A 15,787-nucleotide genomic window follows, 5' to 3' on the forward strand; every position below is an offset into this window, starting at 1 on the left:
CTGTAACTATCTGCCTGAGTAAGTAGCCACTCTCCATCTTTTTTATAAGGCCCCTCGAGGTACTGGAAGGCCTGCATGAGGTCTCCTGGGAGCCTTCTCTTCTCCAGGCTGAACATCCCCAACTCTCTCAGCCTTTCTTTAATAGGAGAGGTGCTCCAGCCCTCTGATCATCCTCATGGCCCTGCTCTGGACCTGCTCTAACAGGTCCTTGTTGTGCTGGGGGCCCAGACCGGGATGCAGTAACACAAGCTGGGGCTCAGTTTGCAGTCCTTCTCTTCCAGAATCTTCCCCTTTGCGGTTTATCCTCTTATCCATGGGTTATCACTACTTCTTTAAATTAGGTTTGCCCTTAAAGCCTGGGGAAGGGAATGGCGAAAAGCACTATCTCATTTTCATCAAAGGGGACATCAGAAATGTTTTCTCTTTGTTCAGGGGAGATTAGTTAAACTTCTCACTGTCTCCTTCCCCATTTACAAATTTTTATCTCTGCCTCATTCAGCCTGTAGGGCTTGAAAATACATATCTTTCTCTCTGCTGAATACCTCTTAATCCCTTCCTCTGTGGTGGTGGTGGCTATCTGTTCCACTAGACATGGTGTAGCTTTTCATTTTACATGCTTACACTAAGACTTACCAAGGTGGACTCTACTCTAAGTGGTCTCTGTGCTAGTGTGGAGAACATGATTGACATTCTGAGGGTGATTGAAAAGCAGTATGAGAGGTTCTCTGGGAGGTTGTTTATAAGGCAGCACCTTGCCAAAACACATGGAGACAGTAACCAGATGACCTGGTCAGTAGACATTCTTTGAGTCCTGCTGTCTAGGAAGAAGTAATCACTTGCTCTTTGCTAATTACTATGGAGACACTTTATTAACACAAAAGATTCACTCACAGTGATACAAGATCACTTTATAAGTCAAAAAATGGTAATGCCAGCAATACCTTTACTTGGTGTGGTGGTTTTACCGTGCTAGGTAGCTAAACACCACAACCACTCTCTCACTCCCCCTCCTTAGATGAGGAGGGGAAGAAGTAAAGAACAACTCATGGGTTGGGATAAGGATAATTTAATTAAAGAAAAAAAAATAATTATTAAAGAAAAAATATTATTAAATAAACAATTTAACTACAGGGAAAAAAAATGGAAAGGGGAAAAGGGAAAAAAGAAAAAACAAAACAATGGCTATGTGGAAGTGCAGAAGAAAGAAATTACCCTCTGCTTCCCACAAGTGAGTGATGATTGACCACGTCCTTGAAGCAGGGCCTCAACGCAGGTAGCCGGTGTTCAGGAGGAGAACCGACGTTTTCACAACGAGCGCCCACCCTTCCCCTCTTCTTCCTGTTTCCACCTTTCATTGCTGAGTGTGACATCATATGGTATGGAATATCCCTTTGGTTGGTTTAGGTCAGCTGCCCTGGTGATGTTTCTTTTCTCCCTTTTTTGCCCACCACCTAGGAGGGTTAGAGAGAGTCCCAATGCTGTGCCAGCACTGCTCAGCAGCAGACACAACACTGGGGTGATAGCACTGCTGTTCTAGCTACAGGTGTAGAGCACAGCACTGTATGGACTGCTGCAGGGAAAGTTAACATCCCAGCCAGACCCAATACGCTTGGAAAAAACCTCTGCTCAGTGAAAACTCATGTATTTTGGGGGTAGCATAAGAGAGGAAAGTTTGATTATTTTCAAATGATGTCTGAGTTCATGCATCTGCTGGGAGCGTTAGTCCACTTACCCTCTGTTACAAGGGTAAAAAGATTGTTATCTTGCAGAGACGTCAGTCCAAAGCACAGTAGTGTGAATGAACATGAGACTCTTGGTATCCAGTATGTACATAGTAACATCTAAAATTTATCATTATAAGAAGAAAGAAAGTAATATTAAGGTGCATGCTATTACAGTGCAAATTCCAAGTAATTGAAGCACAGTCTAGTTTTCTAGTGACCTCTAACTACAGGACTGTTTTCCTTTTGAACTGATAACAGTATTGTAGTTCAAAGAATGGGGGGATGGCATTAGAAAAAAAAAAAAGAAAAAGTCTGAGTTATGCTGCAGGTCTGCTTTGAAGAGGTTATATTTAGATATGAGACAGTTATCCACTCTCTGGTTTTGTTTCTTCCTTGACTTTTCTATTAAAACAGCTAATAAGGCTAATGCCAATTTTATGGTATGGATGGTCAGCACACTGATGCCCCTCCTTGTTGAAGGCCTGAAGATGTGTTTTGGTTGCTTCCATATGGTACACTGTTGGGAATTTCTGGCATCCTTTGAATTAATATTTATAATTTTATTTATCTAACCTGAACATACTTTGGGTCCACTTTTCACAACCTCAAGTCATTGAATCTAGTTATTGCTTGGAACTAGATGGGGCGAGCTGCAGGAAAATGTGTTATGATCAGTAAAATTGCATCCATCTGCTCTTGCCATTTAGTCAATGGCTGGTGGAAAGTTTTGGGAGAACACTGCAGGGGACTGCTTTATTAGTAAGTCGTTGCTTGGAGTGTGTGATATTAAAAAGTAAAAGTAAAAAGTAAAAAAAGTAAAAGACTGCAGCCCATCCTTCAAAAGTCTGGAATGTTTTCCATTTGGCTTAGGAGTAATTAGCATCCCTCAGGTAGTCAAAGTTGGTTAATACATTTTTGCTACCTTCTAGTTCTTTCCTCCTTGTACCTCTGTTCACCCTGCTGGATCCCATGGTTATTTGTTTGGGGGTGGGGGCTGTTTGTTCTGTTCTGTTAGTCTGTTTGTGAAACAGTTGAGTTAAAGCCTGCCTGTGGCTGCATTTCAGATGGCAATTGAACAAGAGAATAACTAATCAGTGGAATTGTTGCTCAAGTAACTATATATCCACATTGTTGCGAGGACATTTGTTGTCGACGGAAGGAAGACACAGACGCTCAATATGAGTGATCAGTGAACTTCAATTTATTGGATAGCTCAGTCGTCTTTTATCTAATTCAATATAATTAGCTCATACATATTGCAAAAGCTAAGCTCATGATTGGTTAGTGCATTTCTCTATTTTATCATCTAGTTTCCCACTCCCATCAACCGAAATAACACAGTTAGTACTTTCCCAGACCACCAACAGATATCATGTCCTTGTACCTGAAACCTCCCTGAAACCTCCCTGAAACCTCCCAGATTTTACGTACTTTCTCAGACTCATTTACGCACTTTCTCAGACTCATATGAGCTGCGTTCGATACTTTGTTAGCTCGCGACCTCCTAGTTGCTCAACATTCACATGACCTACTTCACTTAACCATTCCTCCACACCACATCTCTTTGGTTTTATTGCCTGATTTCTCAACTGTCCTCTGTGATGTTTTAAGAGAGCAAATGAGTCACTATGTTCAGGTGAAAGCTGTAAAGAAGAGTGCAGAAGACAATGTTAGCATTGAAGCAGAGCCAATGAAATGTATCCTGTCAAAGCACAAAATGATGCTTCTGTGTATTCTGTAGTGCCATCTACTGGCACAATTACCCATTAGAGATTTATAGGCCGGGAACGTTCTCCTAATAGGCAGCAATTTGAAAACATTTTTTTCTTTTTTTTCTTTCATTTCAGGAGCAAGGCAAGATTGGTGTGGTCTTCAATATTGGTACAGTGGACATCTCTATTAAAGAGGAAAGCACACCTGTAAATGATGGCAAATACCATGTGGTGCGCTTTACCAGGAATGGGGGCAACGCCACTCTTCAGGTTGACAGCTGGCCAGTGAATGAACACTATCCAACAGGTACATACTTTTTTGTCTTTGCTTTTCTCTTTCTGTCTGCCTGTAACTACAAACTAACATTTAACAACAACCAGATACTATATAAATCTTTGTTGCTTCATCTCAACAATAAATTGACCAGAGCCTAGTGGTGCATATTCTGTCTTTTGGAAAACACAGTAATGTTTTGGTTTTTTTTATATATATATAGGAAGAGTAAAGCATGACAACTCTGTGGTATGATACATGTAGTTTATGCTGTTTTGGAGGTCTCTAAGTGAATCCTGGGTCTGCAGAGAGTCAAAAATCTGATTCAACAACAAACTTGGTTTTGCTGCTTGTGATGTTTTCTAACTATTGAAGCAAGAAACGTTTTGAATGAACCTTATGAAAAGGAGAGTCATCGTAGTCAGTCATAAGATACAGACTACATAGATATGTAGCTGAACTGTAATGTGAGAGATTAAGTTGCAACTATTTGAATGAACCTTATGCTTGCCTCAATTTTTCCTCATCTATTTTTCACTCTTTAAGGTTTGCAGATATAGAGACTTATATAAAACTCTAGCCAAATCTGTCAACTCTTAGACGACTTTGGGTCAAAATACAGGGGAACAATTCAGTTTCTCTGTGGAATTCATCACACCAAGTACGCTAGGAGTAGGGAACAAGTGGCTTTTGAATCACTGTCCTATATGTTCTCCCACCACTGGTGATACACAACCTTATGATACCATGTCACCATGTTAAAAGGTCAAATTCACCCCAAGTGGCAAACTGATTGCTGTATGTGATGCTGACAGTATATAAGATAACTGAGTCTTGGTGATGTGGATGGTTACAAAAGGCAGGAGGAGCACAAGAAAACAATTCCAAGGGTAGCCACATACTTCTTATTCACATTTGGTTGTCTAAGATCAAGTGACAGTCTTTTTGCTTTCTAGTATTAAGTCTACGCAACTTCCAGTTCTTCCTTTCTAGGTTCTTTCTTTTCTTTTCTAGTTCTTCCTTTCATAACTGACCTGGGATAGAAGAGGGAAGAATTTACTGATAAACATAAGGCAATTTGCTGGTTGTGTAGGAGTTGCCCATGAGCCACTTAACCTCAAATAATGAGAAATATCCTGTTTACCTCAGACACTAATAAATTACTCTAAGGGGATAATTTCATCTCTTCCACTTACACAGAAAATGCGCAGGGAAGTTTTTAATACAAGTGATCTATTCTATGGTGCTCTCTACTTCATATTCAATATGATACTTTGTCAGCGTTTTGATGCTGTATATGCAAAAGAGTACGTTTTAATAATTATCATTATTTTTGTGAAATAATAGCTTTCCAAGAAAGCAATGACAAACATGCTGAGTTAGATTCTAACTCTGCTTTCTATTGGTTAGAGAGGATAGGGTGGCTAGGAGAGGCCCAAACTGAGCATCTTTCTTCTGCTCCTTTCATCAATTACTTTGTGGTAAAGTGCCTCTGATCCTGTTGGCAGCCAATTATAGACAGTAAAAACCCCATGAATAAATTTTCTTCTTGTATTACTTGTTGTAGTAAGTCCCTGGTGTAAAGAAACAAAATGTTCATCACATTGCTTTAGAGACTTTTTTAAAAGGGAAAATAAATCACACTCGGAGTATACCTCAGTACCCTCTGCTTCTGCCTTGGTTAACATAGTCCTGTGTTTTCATTAGAAGATGTATGGTTTTATAGTATTAGCATTAATCTTACGCTCTGTGTTAGTATAGAGCATAGGCTGTTGTACCCCAAGGGAAAAGGACACCTTTACATTCCACACCTTTTCCTTTCCATGTGTGTATTTCAGTTTCTGGCTGTTTGTAGGGAATATAGTTTTCAGCCCGTCCCTGTAAAAGTAAGACTTTGGGATCATACTTTATGTGTGTGCGTGTTTCTCCCTAGCTCTTTCCAGTTGATTTCAAATGGATTTTTTAGCCAAATTTGACAGAGGGGACAAAAGTCTGAAGAAAAAAAAAAAATTAAGGTCCTACATGGCTAGTGAAAATAACCAATAGAGGAGTGCAACATTCCAGCCTTCCCAGAGGAAAGATCTGTGTCTTGATCTCAATTCACGTTAAATGACAGAATATCCATATAATGAAAAGGCATTACAGATGTCTCAGCTTTGCAAAAACCTTCAGTGAAAGAAGCCAACAACGACAGGAAACCAAACCTTATTAGTTCAGTTTTCTGGGGAAGTAATGGCTTAAAATACAACTGAACAGGAGCTTTTGAAATGAGTATTTTGTTGTCTTTCACAGACTAAACATGCAACTAATATTTTTCATACAGAGATTAAACTGATATTCAGCAGAATTTCAGCTTTGGAACAAGCTTTGTGCTTGGGTTGATTAATCCAGTGTGTTTCAGCTAGAGACTGCTGAAACTGCAATTTGTATCAAACTTGTGCAATAATATCTAAGGAATCCTGTATTTTACATGTAGAATTAATTCAATTCTGGAAGAGACAGTTATATTGTTATATGTAATGTTTAAAAAAACAACTTCTGGCGCATGCGTGTTTGGGCATGCCATGTTGTCTTGTAATATGAACGATTTCACAAGTACATAATTTCCTGAACAGAGCAGCAGCCTAATGTTCACAAATTTGACAAAATAGTAAAAGTATCTTCTTTGTCATCACACATACTGCTAACTTCGGGCATCAGGATGGCATTCTTAATGGTATTTCTATGCTCGTCTCTGAGTTTTATTAGCTTTTGAAGGATTGTACATTAGACTCATAATTACTTGCTCAATGGAAAGTACAAATAAAAGTTTGATGTTCATTATGAGCAGAGAGAGAATATTGGCTTTCCTTAAAGTGTGGTCTTCAGTTAAATTGAAATTAAATGAAATTAGCCCAATGGGATTCAAAGACTCCAAAGATGCATTTTTGCAACTTTGTATAAAAGACAAGGAACTGGAAGGAAAACAGAAAAGCAACAAACCTACAATTCAGATGCTGACATTTTGTTTTTTATAACATTCAATTACATCTCAGCCACCTGCAACATAAGCTTTATGCTTTCTTGTGAGGAAGAGGGCTAGAGATAAATTGTAAATTAGGAGGGAATTAACTTGAAGCTAAATTTGGCTAAGCTTTGGGTCTGAAATAATCCCAGTCATTAAAGATGATCACTCAATGTGCATACCATTCCAATTCTACCAGAGTCTCTCTTCCTGGGCAATAAGACTCTGAACAGTGACCCAGTGCAGGTATCTGAGACGAAGCTCTTGAGAAACGAGAAACAGCAAGCAGCAGTTGCAGTGGGACTGCTGTCTGCTGCTCAGCTGTTGTGACTTAGTTCAGGCAAAGCCGTTGAGCCGTTTATGATTTATTTGTGTTAGTTTTGCTCTCTCTCCTCTCCTTCAAGCATGCAATAAGGAGATGGGCTTTATCCCTAGGCTGAATTGATAACCAATTCCTTGATGCTTAGTTCATGAAGTTGATCATTGCAATGTATTTCTCAGGCAGGGTATGTATACCCTTTTTAACGAATACGTATGAATTTTTGTGCCCTACAGTGCAGTTTTCAATGACTGCCTCCCTTCTGCAGTCTCACATGCTCTCAACTTTTGGTGTATGTCCCAGATAACAGATTGTATGTACTTGGTGGATGTTTTTCTTTCTTTTATGTTGTTGCTGAGAGCCTTCTCTAAATCTAACTTAATCTTGTTGGTGATGAAGTTGGAGTCAATTTGGGATAAAAGTAAGACAGGAAAGCTACTTAAAGCAGATGAAGCTTCTGACATGATGTTGTTTCAGATTACAGTGAAACCCTTAAAATTTGAGGCACTCAAATTTGGTGAGAAGAATTCAAATCAGGAATCCTGAGGTTTGGGAAAGAGTTGACAATTCCCAGAAGGGTTAAAAACCAGTCTTTTTATCTTGACACAGATACTTCAGTGCCTAAGTTTTCATTAGTTCTGAGGTGGGAGTTGTTTTTTTTTTTTTTTTTCCCTCTCCACTCTGTTCACAAAGAATTACTTTGTACATGTATGTTGCCAAATTTGTAGCATACATTGAAATGAGCCTGATGTTCCCCTTCATCCATCCATGCTATTGTTCCATCCATGCTCTATGACTACATCTTCTGCAGTAGAAAAAGAAACAAAACTAGGTGTAGAGAAGCTTTACAGTGAGAAAGTATGAGTGAAACAAAACAACAAAAAAGTCTCCATTGGAGTAATACTTAAAAGGAGAAGATTAAAGTAAGGGAGGTAAGAGACAGGAATATGCTGTCATTTAAAGAAATGCATGTTTTAGAGAGAAACATTAAACAACTGGATTCTTATCTGAATTCATTAGTTCAGTCACCCAGTAGAGATTTTATATTTTTCTCCCGTATCATTCTTTTGAGTGATCTCTGTCTTCTTCTAGGAGTCTCTGCCCTTTCAAATGACATTAATTTGCAGTTCTATTGGCATGAAATATAAGAAAAAGATTTTGTCTTCTGTGCCCCTACTTCATTCTCTGTCTCAAGTACACATTTGTGAGGAATCTTAGGAAGCTGGACAGTTAGATCTCAATGACAGAACTTCAGGGACTTTGTGACTGCTCTGGCAACTTCTGTGGCCTCCGAAGAATATGTCTTTAAAACAAAAAGTTGGTTCTGAGGCCCCTGATGAGGTTTTTCTTCAGACTAGTTCCGGTCTCCAGGACTGAATGTCCCTGAACAGTTGGAGTGTATCTTCTGTGTTAATTTTATTTGAAAGGAATCCAGTTTGCATTCCCTGAGAGCATTTCAGTATGTCAAAGTGTAGCATGTAGAGAGTGTTAGGAGGCACACCTCGGAGGCATGCTCCTGATGAAAAGGAGTATGCCTTAAGAGCTAGAGCTGGACAATGGAGTTCATTCTTTCATTACTACATCTCATACTCATGTTGCTTAAACAGTCAAATTTATTATTTCTGCTCACATCTTCTGTTCAGCATTCTATCCCCCCTGTAACTGGCCCAGGAGAAGAGGGCACATGATTGCGAAAGTGAGTGTCCATGAGATTGGGGAAGATAAATTTACTTCCTTTGTCAGCAAGGCTGCTTTATGCCAGTATAATGTCTTTACTGAACTACATCCTTAGGAGTTTGTGAGAAAAAAAAAAAAAAAAAGAAGTCTTTTTCTCACTTGCTGCTGCCTAAAACAAATTGCTTTCCAGAAGCACACGTTAAAATGATAGTGCTCTAGGTTGTCTTACCTACCTAAAATGTGAAGGGCATGAAGTTTTTCTTCCAACAATACTCACTTTCATTTACTCAGTGGAAAGATTGGCAATTGCTTGTTAGTACCAGGGAGGTGATGTGAGGCAGGGAAGAAAATTGGCTGAGTTTCTACATGATCTTTCAAGAGGTTTTCCAGCACATTGTTCCACTCCAGTGGTATCAGAAGATATTTGGCAAAGGTTACAGTGTTTTGTTTAAATGAAAGGAGAAGCTCTAGAAAAAAATCTAGTGACTACCCATTTTAAAAGTATTTTTCACCTTATCGCCTTCATCTTTGAGAAAATTACCTAGAAGGTTAGTTTTGGGACAGCTGAAATGATGTATTACATCTGTGTATTGATTTAATGGATACTACATGTCTCATCTGTTTTAACTGTAGAGAAGGAATCATAGTGGTGGAAACAAGTAAAATATTTATGTTGATTATCCCCTTTTGATACAATTCAACAATATGCATGATTCCACCTTATCTTTCTGTTACTAGACATCTATGACTAAAGAGATACAGATGGAGATGTGTTTTTTTTTTAGTTCTGCTGATGGAGTGGTCCAAGACCACTGGATACTTCAACGAAGTGCTAAGTATGTCTTAATGGGATGATAACTTTTTTTTTTTTTTCCTTAATACCTACCCAAAATTATTGTAGGGATTTTAAGAAAGCAAAAAACATGCAGCAGTACAGTAGACCAAACAGAACTTGAGTTACGTGAGCATCAGGAATTTTACAGGGCTTTTAGGATGGAGGGAAAGGAGAAGTGAGCTGTTTCAGGGAGAGGAAGCTGAATATTATAAATGTGAAAAGGGAAGGGCACTTAATAAGCAAGGGAACTGAGGTTGGTTTAAATATTAAGTGTTGTATTGATATCTTGTGTCTAATAATAGGTGCAGTTGGAAGTTTCTGTGAAAAATAACAACTGACTTTATTGTCAGAAATGCTAGTTGTTCACAGCTTTATCTGTCTTTAAATGGAGTATTGGTACTCAGTATCTCTAAAAACGGTTATTCACATCTCTACAAATCAAATTCTTTGAGTTTTACATGACTGCCAAACTAGAGTTCATAGCCTCCTTTGAAACAGGTCATTTCTTGTCCTGCCTGAGCCATTTATCACCTTTCCCTTGATATTTTCAGTCTCCTTCCAAAGTGGTGTGACCTTTTTATTCAAAGTCCCTTTTCCACCTCATCCCTCCACTTGAGAGACTTTGAGCAGGGTGTTGTTTCTTTTCTTTTCTTTTCTTCGTTCTTTCTGGTTTTATTTAGGTTTTATCAGCAACAATTTCTTTCTCTCCCTCTGTGATTTCCCAGCCATGAGATAAATAGCCTTGTATCTTACAAGCTAAATACAATTACTGCTATCAAAAACAGAGTCTTTCTCTCCCTGTAAATGTCTCTTGGAAGCTGATAAGATGTTCAAGGCAAACTGCAGGCTGCTGCCTAATCCTGAGATTAAACATAACCACCCAGAAGACAGCAAGAGATAATTTGGGGGGTTGGGGGAGGGCAGGCAGGAGAGGAAGAGAGGAGGAGAAACTGAGATCCTCTCCTGAGATATTAAGAGGACATGCACAAGGCTCAAGGTTATTTGTAAAGGAATTACACAAAACACACAAGGGCTTGTTATGATGAGGAATTTCCTCAGATAATGCAGTGATTGTTGTAGTTGTTAAGGACAAAATTTAGCAGGGATTTGTTTGATGTGAAGCGTGCAGGGGAGCACTAGGAAACAGCTTCCAGGCATATCTGCCGATTTTTATATATTAGTCCCCATCTTGTCCCTGAAACATGAGGTCTCACAAGGTTACATCCGGATGCCTCGTGCATTCTGGCTTGGGTATGTCTCACAGGCTTGATGCTGAATATAGAGACATGGTAAATTTCCTGAGAGTAGAGCAGGGGTCTGAGCTAGCTCTGCTTTTGATACCAATTGACCATCTGAACTCAGGTAACTTAACCTCCTGTATGCAAACTAGAGATAACACTAATCTTTTAGGAAATAGAAATGCCTTAATTAATTATGGAGAAGTAGTGTGTTATACCTGTAATAGTCTTCGAATATAGCCAAGGCAGGATTCCTGGAGACAGAGTCTTTATGAGTCAGTCCAGTACCACAGCAAAAAGCAGCCTTGCTTCTGGATATGCAGGTTCCCCTAGTTCTTTCATTAGCGGCATTTTCTTTTTCTCCCTCTGTAAAGAAGCTTTCTTTAAGGTCCTGTGTTTCTGAAAGGTTGTCTGTGTTTTCAAAATGTATCAATTGGCCTAATAAGGGATATTACCTCTCCCAGCTTTGCTTTATTTAATTTGTAATGCATTAGCCAAGAAGGTGGAGAGGTTTGGATAATCTAATAGTATCATCACTGGAGGATTTAAGAGAAGACTATATATTCTTTCTTCAGCTAATATGTCCTCTGATACTGGAGATGATATGCAAATACTGTGATTATTAGTTCTTATGAGCTCAGTAATGCCAAGTCTGATGCTAATTGGGACATTAACAAGGAAAACTCAAAAGCAGAACTAAGTGGGATGTCTGAGTCACTGCAAAATGTTCTTCCTTTCTAAGTTTTTTATTATCCTTGCAGAGTACCTCTGCATGGCTTGTTTTGTATTACTTGAGTGATTTCCAAATATTCGGTTGATGAGCCTTATTAGAGGAAACAGGTAGCTTTCTGTCTTCGCAGAGCTTGGCTTCTCCTCCCCCAAACTCCTTCTGTCTGCTCCAAAGTGATTTTAGCATCTCTTCTTTTTGGCAGCTACTTTCTACCACCCCCAACTCAAGTTTCTGCCTTCTTGTGCCCTTTAGTTCTCCTTTCCTTCCTTTAGACTTGATTGTTATGATCTCTCACTGATACCAAAACCAAGGTAATAAGAAACTTGGCTGAATCCAGTTGTTTCCATGAAGAAGCACATGGATCTTGTACATTACCACTTGCAGTCATTAATAAATTCTATTGTTTGATGTGAAAGCTGAAGGGATGTCTTTGTGGTACTGCCAGATCCCGCTGTGGTTTTAATATTTTCCTATCCAAATGCCCCTGTCAGTGGGTAATGAGTTAAGAACAAGAGCACTGAATTTCGATTAGCCTTGTGGGTTGAATGTGATCCCCAGAGTTCCTGTCATACACTTGTTTGTGGGTTTTGATTTTCCATATCGTACTCATTTTGTGGGACTTAAATGAGCTCATAGATGCTTCCTATCAGCATGAATTAGAGAAGGCATGTAAAGTACCTTTGACAGATTTACTGCGTTTTATAATGAGGCTAAAACATATAAAAAGACAGGGTTAATAAAACAGCATTGGAGAAGCACATTCTGAAGGGAGTACTGTGACATATGTTGAAAGATCTGCCAAGAGGGATGATTAAAGCATGACAAGTTGATGAAATCAAGAGTTGATTGTAGCTTGTCACTCTAGGGCCATAACATCTATAATGTATTTATAAGGTAGAAAAACAGATAGATGTGGATACATGGTATGAACACTCAGTTTTGGGACCTGTACCCACTAAGATATAAACTTACGCATACTAAGACACCAACAGACAAATGTACTTTCGAATTTGTGCAGAAACACCCATGTACACATGTTAATGCATGCACATCCATACGGAATGATGGGATAGAATCTCACATGATAAAAAAAGTTACGTAAATGCTGCCACTACACTCACAGTTTCACTTCTGCATACTTTGTCTTTTGCTTTCCCACAAGAATAATGCTGTGGTTCTTTTTAGTGTTGTACTTATGCCCAACCAGTTGCATGGAGGTGTGGTAGGACTTGTCTGTCTTTGAGGGCAAAGGAGGGGAAAGACAGAGGAAAAAAGAACAAAGTGACTATTGCAACTTTCAATACTCATCCTTCCTGTCAGAGTTTCGTTTCTTAATACTGGTCCAGGCTTTTATAATATGCTGCACACAATCGTTCTGCATGAGATACAGCCTTAACTTCACCAAATACCTCAAGCCCACGTGACTGGTAGTTTATCACACACCTGCATTTCTGTACACTTAGCATTAATCAAGAAGGAGATGCTTAGTTTCTTATAGAGGAGTGTGAGCTAACCAGGTGGAACAGATAGTACAGAATTATTTATCAGCAGTAGGACTGAAAGAAGAAAGAGTTTACCTAAGGAATTGTACATATAGAATGGTACCTTCATGCAAGTAGCCTTGATTTTCTAATTCCTATGTAGGATCCCACAGAGAGTCCTTGAGCTATGGGAATAACATACATGTTTACATAGCAGTCTTTTAGTAATGCCACATAACAGCCACATAAAAGGTTGTTCTAACATTTAAATACATGCCACAGAGGCAATGTTAGATTTTAGTTAGCCAAAATACTTTCTCTTGGTTGTAGCCTTGGATAAAGAAATTGCTGTCAGAAAGCACTGACAATTTGAGGAAACTTTTTGTCAGTGCAGTCTAAAAACACAGGGATATGTATTATATTGCTGTATGTACTGTTGAACATCAGACTAGATGTCCAGCATGTCCAATCTACAGGTGAATACAAATACAAAAGAATAAAGTTTGCTAGAATGGTCCAAATGACACTTCTCTCCAATGGTCCTGAATTGGGAATGGTTTCTATTCTGTCCTATCAGAGCCTGCTTGTCCATCTAATCAGCTTCTTGAGCCAGAGAGCAAACAAGTGGATGATACTTCAGAGAATGATAGTAAATCCACCATGGTAACAATAAAAATGTGCCTTGAAATATGTTCTTCTGAGAAGTTTTATTCTATTCTTGAGCTTAGTTTGTGACCTGAAACACAAGGTCACATAAACAGTACATGTTTATATCTTGTCTACAGTCATTACATTTGCATTACTTCATAGGAAAGCAAATGCTTTCTTTTTTCCCCCATTAATTCATCCGGGGAGACACAATGATGTGGAAATATTCCAGCTCCCTCTTCAGCTGGAATTTGATAGAAGTTACTGTGCTACATTGTAAGCACATCACTCAGCAAAAATTTAACACAAAACAAGACAAAACAAAACCTAGGCGGTTAAGGGGCATCTCTAACTTTTCCTCCATCTCTGGTTCTTTTTCCATGGATGATCTTGATTCTCAAATTGCAGTTCTTTCCTCTAAGCTTAGTCCTACAGACTAGTATTGCCTGTAAGAGAAATTCTACCAACACAGAATGAATATTTATAAAAGGCCATGTTAACCTTTGACAGTGGCAGTATGGTATGTAGTATAACTAGGGAGGAAATGAGCTTTACATTTCCCCAGTTGTAGACGTGCTATATGTCAAAATAATGACTCAAAGTATGCCAAGATATAGTATCCATAGGGCACTAATGCATCTTTCTATGTAGGTGTTCTCACCCTTCTCACATCTGATACAAACCCCTTGAGCTGAGGAATTTCCCTAAATACTAGGATAAAATTCCTACAGTCACTACAGGCCTTTGAATCCATCCTTGAGATACAGTGGTGAAAAACAGGTGTATTGCATTCCCAGAGGGATCCAGGGCATGTTATTTTCCATTGCATTTCTTTGACACCCAGCACACTTCTTGGTAAAGTCATCACCATGCTATTTTCCAGGAACAGTCATTCCACTTGACGAGATGTAGCTATGTCCTGATAGCTTGGTCTTGCTAACAATTCCAGGCTAAAGTCTGTGGCTGCTCACATAAGCATGATTATCCTGACTGAATATTCAAATGCTGTGAACTGTGTCTTTCCAACCTGAATGATTCTACCCGTTTGTGCCCACTGGTCCATGATTGTATAAATGCCCAGGTACCAAGCATAAGCAATCTCATCAAAAATTTCTGATAGATTTCTTGTTTGCTAAAGGAAGATGAATTATAATGGGTTCAGTTATCTGCAGAAACATATAATGTATCTGTATAATGTAGTGCAGAGAAAGATGGAGAAATATTTCTCAGATATAGAATCGGGCTAAATAAGATTGCTGGAAAGTAGGAATTCCACTAGACAGCACAGTGCAGTGAACTCCCAGACATTAATATAGTTATGTTTCTCTCCTGGGTTAGTACTGTTTCAGTTTTTGTGGTCAAATGGAGTTGCTATAATATAGTCTCTTTTTTCTCTCCCTCCCATTCTGTCCCTGTCTCTCTCTCTCTTTAATATACACTCCCCCCCCCCCCTTCCGCCATACACACACACTCATAGAGTGAGAGAGAGCAAACAAACATCTTGCCTGAGGGATCAGAGGCTTGAACAACAACTTTGTGCTTTTCTGATCTTATTGCCTCCAGAAAGAACAGTGCCAGCTGTAATCCCAGGTTGACACAGCTGACATGCAGTGACAGAAGGGGCTCACACATTCACATCAGCCTTCTCCCTGCTCAGTAAAAGGCACTGGAGAGCACAAAGTCATTGAAATCGAATGGTGTGACTGAGGACCGAAGCAGAGCTACTGTGTGAAAGGATGGTCAGAAATGAAAGGGACCAGACAGAACCAGAAGCCAGAAGTTCCTGAACTCCAGTCTCATCTGTATAGATGCCATTCTTTGCAATCTTGGGTAATGATTTTACTACTCAGTAAAATCATCAGTTTTCTGATCAGTAATGTGGGGTTAAAGCCTCAATTTACCTTATATTCAGAGACTTAAATAGAAAATATTATACAGTGCACTGAGTATTAAAACCTTTCTGTATCAGCCAACCTACATTGTCACTAAGTACCTGGAGCACCATGGAGATTGAAATTTGCACAAATTCATAGTGAGATTCACTTTGCATAACAGTCTGATGTGCAGACCGAGTAGTATTTTACCCCTTCCCTACTACCTTTTCCATAGCAGTTTCCATAGCAGGTCACTTCCAAGAAAGCAATT

General features: G+C 39.1%; 1 protein-coding gene across 16 annotated transcripts in view; it reads left to right on the top strand.

Annotated features, from left to right (window-relative positions):
* NRXN3 (neurexin 3) overlaps window positions 1-15,787 on the top strand; it is a 978,580-nt gene that overhangs the window by 838,648 nt on the left and 124,145 nt on the right. For all 16 annotated transcript variants that reach the window (XM_032188606.1, XM_032188602.1, XM_032188603.1 and 13 more), the window contains one exon: window positions 3,572-3,743. In XM_032188606.1, coding sequence (XP_032044497.1) covers window positions 3,572-3,743 — 172 coding nt within the window. The remainder of the gene's footprint in view (window positions 1-3,571; window positions 3,744-15,787) is intronic.

This window comes from Aythya fuligula, chromosome 5 (assembly GCF_009819795.1).
Source record: "Aythya fuligula isolate bAytFul2 chromosome 5, bAytFul2.pri, whole genome shotgun sequence".
Classification (NCBI taxonomy): Eukaryota; Metazoa; Chordata; class Aves; order Anseriformes; family Anatidae; genus Aythya; species Aythya fuligula.